The sequence below is a fragment of the Pelodiscus sinensis genome, chromosome 29 (assembly GCF_049634645.1).
Source record: "Pelodiscus sinensis isolate JC-2024 chromosome 29, ASM4963464v1, whole genome shotgun sequence".
NCBI classification, from domain to species: domain Eukaryota; kingdom Metazoa; phylum Chordata; order Testudines; family Trionychidae; genus Pelodiscus; species Pelodiscus sinensis.
The window spans coordinates 14,349,108-14,356,194 of record NC_134739.1 but is presented as its reverse complement, the minus strand read 5'-3'; the positions used below and the strand labels follow the sequence as shown (position 1 = coordinate 14,356,194).

Below are 7,087 nucleotides of genomic sequence, written 5' to 3'. Positions count from 1 at the left end.
TATAGTCAGAAAGGTCACAACTAGTTTTAAACAGGGCTTTAATTTTGTAACAGGGATTGCAGAATTAAATTATCTGAAACTGAGAACCAGGTATGCTTTCTGTAGAGTTGTGACAACCTGCTTTTATTAAGCACATAATTTTTGTACCACTAAGATGCCAGAGGAAGTTAAGAGTTGATTTAGAAAATGTTACTCTTGGTGCTTTTCTCCATGGTATGTTCCAATCTGTTATAAGTGTCAGGCACAGCTGCTCAGGAAGTAAAATTCATGTCTCCATGTGTGAATATTAAACTTCATCTTATAAGCTTCATTGATACATTACATTTGAAGAGCTTGCCAGACGCAAAGAACCAGGGAAGGTGGGTTGATGACCTCTGTTTTAAACCCAGACTTCAGATCCCATTTCTCTAAAAGAAAGTTAGACGTTCCAGCCACACGAGTGATGTATCAATGATGGAGGATATCTTATATATCCACATTCAAGTCTAACATATGCTCAAATTCTCCTGCTGACACCCTCTAGGTACCGTGTTTCAAATGTAGCCTAGAAGAGGCACCACAGTGAAGATCCGGATACAAGGAAATGGTGTTGTCTAATGTCAGTTTAAGCAGTTATCTGCTGTAATATGGCAACGTGTTAATGCTAGTTATCTTGAAAACAAGAATGTGAGCGTCTACACACCCATTCCATTATTTCAAAATAACGGACGGCTTATTCCAAAATCTGTAAAACTCATTCTATGAGGAATAACGCCTATTCTGAAATAGCAGCAGTGGAGCATCTACACACACACACACCTTATTTTGAAAAAGCTATTTAGAAATAGCCCCTCACCAGGGCCGTTCTAAGGTATTCCTCCCTAGTTCCTATCCTGGGACTCGGAATCAAGATAGCACATCTACATTAGGGAAACCTATCTCCGACTAATTTTGAGGTTTCCCTGCCGAGTAGATGTGCTATTTCCAAATAAGCTATTTTGGAATAGCTATTTTGAATAGCTTATTTCAAAATAGCTGTGCAGAGTAGTCATACACAAATCATCTGTTTAAGATTCTGAGGGTAAGACCCGTGTATGTGTGAACGTGATCAACACCAGTGGCCCTTCCCTCAAGCGATTACAGTGGTAAAAGCTGTAGAATCAAGTCACTTAGTGGCAACCAGCCATCTTTATTCATTTTGCTACTTTATTTACAGTAGTTACCATCTCTCCAGATTCCCATGTTTACCTTGTTGGGCCGATCTTTAAAAAAAAAAAAAATCTTACAAGATTTTTTTTTTTTAAATCAGCATGCCACAGAAGATCCCAGGTGTTGGCACTTAGCAATATGGAAATCCCAGGTGTTGGCACTTAGCAATATGGAATGTGAGAAAGGAGGAGTCTGAAACTAGTTGATTAGGAGAAAAACTTTTAATTGTAAATCTGGAACGCTCTGGTGAAGGAGGCAGACTCAAACCGGACAGGACACCGAGTGACGGAAGCCAGGAGCTGGCCCAGAGGCTGTCACATAGCAAACAGGATGAGGAATGCCACCATCAAACAGAAGAGCCCCATGGCCTCAGACAGAGCAAAGCCCAGGATGGCGTAGGAGAAGAGCTGCTGCTTGAGAGAGGGATTCCTGTAGGGGACACATTAAAAATAGATCCCCGAGTGAGAAAACACAAATCTGTTCCACAAGGAACTCTCATAAGCCACTGGATTCAGTAGTAAAGTTATGCCTCCTGAAGGCAGGAGACCATAGAACAGTGGATACGGATGGATGTGGATGTGGCATTGGGATGCTCAGAACACACATGCATTAAGTTGAAGAGAATGAAGTGAGTGAAAGCCCAATGTAGTTCAAGCATTCCTCCAGCTTCTTAGCCTCTCTGTATGCAATCCACTAAGCCTCCGAAAGCTGATCTCCATGGTATGATTTTATCAGGCAGCAGCAGACACATTTTACTGAGTTATTGTAAACATGAAAGAGTGAGGAAGTTATTGGTATTTTTTACATCCTATCTTAAATTATGTGGTGTAGCTGTTTAGCTGTATAAGTCGGTCACTTTTTATTGCAGAGGTGCCTTCATTTTGCTAGTAGATAAAATTATTCCTTACCATGTATTAGCTGGCAATTGCATTTATGTTTGAAGTATATATACACAGATGAAAGACGCTATGAAAATGCAAGATCCTCGTTATAAGCAGTTCCTTGGGGTTTGGAACACTATAGTTCTAAATTCACTTCCTTACTCCCCTCCCACTTTTCTGTTTGCTATGGTCAGTCTCAACATTCCCCCCCACCACACACACACACACACACACACACTAAGTAACATCTAAGGCTCTCTTTGTAAACACTCAGTCTACAACACTGATTGCTGGAACAGGGAAGTAAAGTTGAAGCCAGAGTCTTGCTTACCTGGCATAGCCAATGATCAAGCTGCCAAACACAGTTCCGATACCTGCTCCTGAACCAGCCACCCCAACTGTGGCAGCACCCGCACCAATGAACTTAGCAGCAGTATCAATATCCCTAGACGTAGTGCTCGTTTGGAACTCTCGGTGAGCCAGCTGTAGATGGGAAACACCAGAGGGCTGCAGAGAGAAGTCAAATAGTGGTATGGTTTTAGTTGAACATTTAATATAGATATTCAATGTTCATCTACAGTTATCCTCTGTTCTAGGTAGAGCAAGGGCATCCAAACTTTGCCCAGCTGTGAGTCTACTCTAGCAACCTGGTAGGGCAATACTCCAACTCCTAGTACAATCTCTAGCCATTCCATTAAAGTAAAGGCTGCTTGCCCCCCTCCATCTCTGTACAGAGTCACCAGCAATTTGAGCTGGTAACCTGACCCAGGCACTGAAGACAAAGAGTATTTCACTGTGCAAACCCACATGCACCTGGCTAGAGAGGAGTGCCAGAGCTGACCACTACAAAGAAATTGCATCCAAATATGTTAGGAACAGAGACCAAATTACAACAGCTAGGAGTAATTTTCTTTAGTCTTACCTGGACAGTCTGAATCTCAGGCCTGCTCAGTACAGATATGGAAACGGGCCTTGTCAGAGCCCTAGAACAGCAGCGGAACTGAAGTGAAAGAAAGACAATTCGTTTTAGCCGCAATGGGACAGCTTCACATTCCTTAGAGTTGAAGGCAGTTTACAGTGCCATGAAACACAGTCATACGTTGGGGGTCTTTGAACAGCTTGTGCAAGAAATTAAGAGTTGCCCTTAACTCCACTGCCATTTTTACTTTCTAATTTTCTCAGGGACTCAAGCTAGTTAATCTAGAATCTAAGGACAAGATGCTACTGAAGTATAATTAATAACACTATATTTTAGTTTTAGACCAGTATTGTAAACTTTGAGGAATTTATAACTAGAAAGGAAACTTGTCTAGAGTGGAGGCGGAAGTACACTTAGAGTATCTTCTCAGGCTCTGCACTTGCTTAACAATGCAACCCTACTGAAACTAAGACATGACCTTGTTTCCTCCAGTCAAGGAATCTGGAGTGACAGTTATCGACCATAACGTATCCCAAGTAGAAAGGTGTCTGGGATAGAATTTTGAACAGCTCTAAACAGAAATGCTTTCATTCTCCATGGTAGCTGCATGCCCCACCTCTTGGCATTATTCCTCCTCAAACAAAAAGCTACTTACCAGAGCTGGAGAAGCAAGGAGAGCCACAGGGGTCTGCATTTTGATCGATCTAGCAAGAAGAAAGCAAAAGCACATTGAGAAGGAACAGCACACACCCAGACCCATGTTACTCTTTACAGTAGAATGCACATCAGGGTAACATGAACTCCCCAGGAGAACTGCAATTTTCCTTTAGCTGCTATGCCTTATCCCACTTCTTTCTCTTGATTCACCCTTCAGTTGCCACTCAGTCTCACTCTCTCCTGAAGTCTGCTACAGTTTTACTTAGGGTCCTTTAGACACAGGCTCACAAAAGAGTTTTGCCAAGTTTCAATCATAAAACTAAACTAAACGGCTGGCTTTAGATGGACACTGACAGAAGGGTTGAGTAAGTCCCTCACAAACGAGAACCAGACAGATGGAGCACCATGAATGAGACAGTGACCTCCAGCTGTGGAAAGCCAAGGATAAACTAACAGCTGGACGAGTTCAGAAGAGTTTTAAAGTGAGTACATTTAAAAACTCCAGCAGGGACAGGACATGTTGAGTATTAACATGTTCGCAAGCAGAGGCAAAGTCTTGTGGGGGGAGGAGGAGAGAAGGAAGTTTCACCTCTCCGAGAGAGCAACGTACAGAGCTTTCCCTGCCAACACCAATTTTTATAACAGTTTTGTTAGCCGCTGCATTTCGAAAATACCCCTATTGCCGTAGTCAAGGCACATCGTAATAAGGGAGGAAGAGAGCAATAAACCAGTGAAGGGATGTTACCCCCTCCCCATACTAGCCCCAACCCCCTTTCTGCCTCCCCCGCAACTGCCCCCATTTCTGCCCCCCTCCCCTCAACTGCCCCTCCCTCCTCAAGTGCCCCCATTTCTGCCCCCCTCCCCTCAACTGCCCCTCCCTCCTCAAGTGCCCCCATTTCTGCCCCTCTCCCCTCAACTGCCCCCCATTTCTGCCCCTCTCCCCATTTCTGCCCCCTCCCCATTTCTGCCCCTCTCCCCCAAGTGCCCCCATTTCTGCCCCTCTCCCCTGAACTGCCCCTCCCCCCATTTCTGCCCCTCCCCCTCAAGTGCCCCCATTTCTGCCCCTCTCCCCTCAACTGCCCCCCCATTTCTGCCCCCCTCTAAACTGCCCCCATTGGGCACTTGTACCTTCCCCACTCAGTTACTTCAGCCCCCCCCTCCCCCCGCCGACCCCCTCCCCCCAGCGGCCCAGGCCAGGGGGGGGGAGGGCGGGCGCCCTGACGGGTCAGGCCCGGGGGGGGGGGGGGGTCACCTGCGGCGCGTGACCCCGCTCGAGCTCAGGCCGGGAGCTGCAGCAGCTTGTGAGCCCGGAGAACACGCCCCGCCCCCGGCCGCTCACCTTGCCGTGTACCTCAGCGTCCTCCGCTCCCATTGGCCGCCGCGACGCAACGTGCGCTGCCCTCTTGCCGCCTGGGGGCCGCCACGCGCTCTCCCTATTGGCTCCCGGGGCTGAGTCCCCGCCTACCCACATCCGGGACATTCCGCCTGCGTGACGCAGACCCATCCTCCCGTCTTGATTGGCTCCCTTGGGGCATCTCGTGTTTCTGATTGGATGGCTGCGTGACGGCCTTTCCCCAAGACAATAGAGTTGGTCTCAGGGCAGGGTAGAGAGCCCCTGTCACTCCCTCCTCCTCCCCCTGGAGGTTATTGCAACATGGCAGCTGAAGCGACTCTAAGGGTCACGTGATGGGGGGAGGGCTGGAGAGAGGCAGGCTCATAATTCGAATTGTGCTCCAGGAGTGTTTACATTGTCACACCCATCATGCACAAGCACAGGTGTCAGAAGCCCAGTTCCCCCCTTGTGCAGGTTTCTCTAACTGTGCCCTTTCCATGGGATGTTTAAAACTCTTTGGGCTTGTTTCCTCCTGTGTTTTCTTGGCATTTGTAACTTAAACACTTGAATAAATGGCTGGAACAAAATCTCTGTACTCTACTAAAATGCAACATCCCCAGGTCCTATATTAAGTCCGGAGAAAACTGCCACGCCATTTTTGCACTCTTCTAGGAGACCTTCAAGGAAGAATGTTCCAGATGGTGAAAAACAGAAGCAGAAGTTGCGGTCATATACAATGTTCACAGTCAAATATGTATGAAGCTGTCAAGGGCCTGATTTTTAAAAACTTGTCTGCCACTCTAATATGTCTCAATGACCTAGACGTACTCCCACATCAATGTAGTCTGCAGGAGGGAAACAGGGCAGCCACCAAGGTAGAAGGAGATGTTGCTCAACCATTCTAGCATAGTAAAGAAAGAGACAAGGTGAATAAAGGCTTCGGGTTCATCCTAGAAACCTGAATCACTTGAAGAATTTTATTCTCTGCTCAGTAGTATCTTGTCTTGAATTAAGCAGGTGCTCATAAACAAAAATCTTAGAGGTTTTAGACACTGAATAATAATAATAATTAATAAAAACAAATCCCACTTGTCTCAATCAGGTTTATTGTCCATGTCATCTGTGATAACTGTCTGTCAATCCACAAACTAGCCAGTGGGTGGAGCCATCTGCTTGAGCAATAGGACGTGTACCACCTTTTCAAGTGTTCAGCGACATGATTAAGAGGATTTCCATCTTGTCAATAATTCCTCTTAACATCAAGGACCTAAAAAGTCTCTTTGCCCTGAGAATTCCAAAGCCATATCCTAAGGCAAAGAATGGCACCATGATGTGCTTATTAAGGGAGTCGGTACAGTGTGCCCTGTGGTTTGGGAGATACACATTTCAAATGGTGTCCCATCCTATGGCTCTTACCACATCAACCATCAACAAAGCTTGTCATCTTGGGGTCTGAACAGCTCCAGTCTCTACCTGCATCTAAGACTGTTTTCCTGAACTGGTTAAACCAATTTGTTCCTGGCTTCATTTAATAATAACTATGCTAGGGCACCGGTCAGCCTTCTCCCTGTCCTATTCTTTACCCTTTAACATATTCTGTTCTTCTTCATCCTCTCTAAACTTTGGACGTGACATTCCCTTTATCTGGAATAACTTCAGTATTGCCAATCTGAAGCAATAAAAAAACCTTGAGTAAGCCCGCCCCTAAAATTGTAAAACAGGCTTACAAATTATGAGGGGTATTTAATGACCATTTTGGAGGACTTTTAATTTGTAATCTAGTATTTGATCCTCTAAGATATTCACATTTGCAAGCTTTCTCCATAATCATGCAGGCTAGAAACTTTTATTTGAAAAAGAAAAAGTAAGCAGGGATGCTCATGAAATCATATGGCTCCGGAAAATGAGGCTTTAACTAAAAACCAAGACATATCACGAACAGTTGGGAACACCACAGCCTTCTAAGTGCAGCTCATTTCTGTTGTCTGTACATCTGTATATCTCTTCTTCCACCGAGAGAAGATTGTCTCTCCTGCCTGAATGCCCACGGTTTGTGAAGTACCTCCTTGCAGTCCCCTCTCCTGGCTGTATAGGGGTCAGCGGTCTCTC

At 45.5% G+C, this 7,087-nt stretch overlaps 1 protein-coding gene across 1 annotated transcript; it reads right to left on the bottom strand.

The window, feature by feature from the left end:
* Window positions 1–1,394: 1,394 nt before the first annotated feature.
* On the bottom strand, window positions 1,395–5,140 carry ATP5MC1 (ATP synthase membrane subunit c locus 1). Its single transcript, XM_075911365.1, is given in 6 exon segments — window positions 1,395–1,617; window positions 2,401–2,576; window positions 2,992–3,069; window positions 3,644–3,692; window positions 4,985–5,064; window positions 5,066–5,140. Coding segments are annotated over 6 exon segments (558 nt in total). The 5' UTR covers window positions 5,126–5,140; the 3' UTR covers window positions 1,395–1,502.
* Between the last annotated feature and the right edge of the window lie 1,947 nt (window positions 5,141–7,087).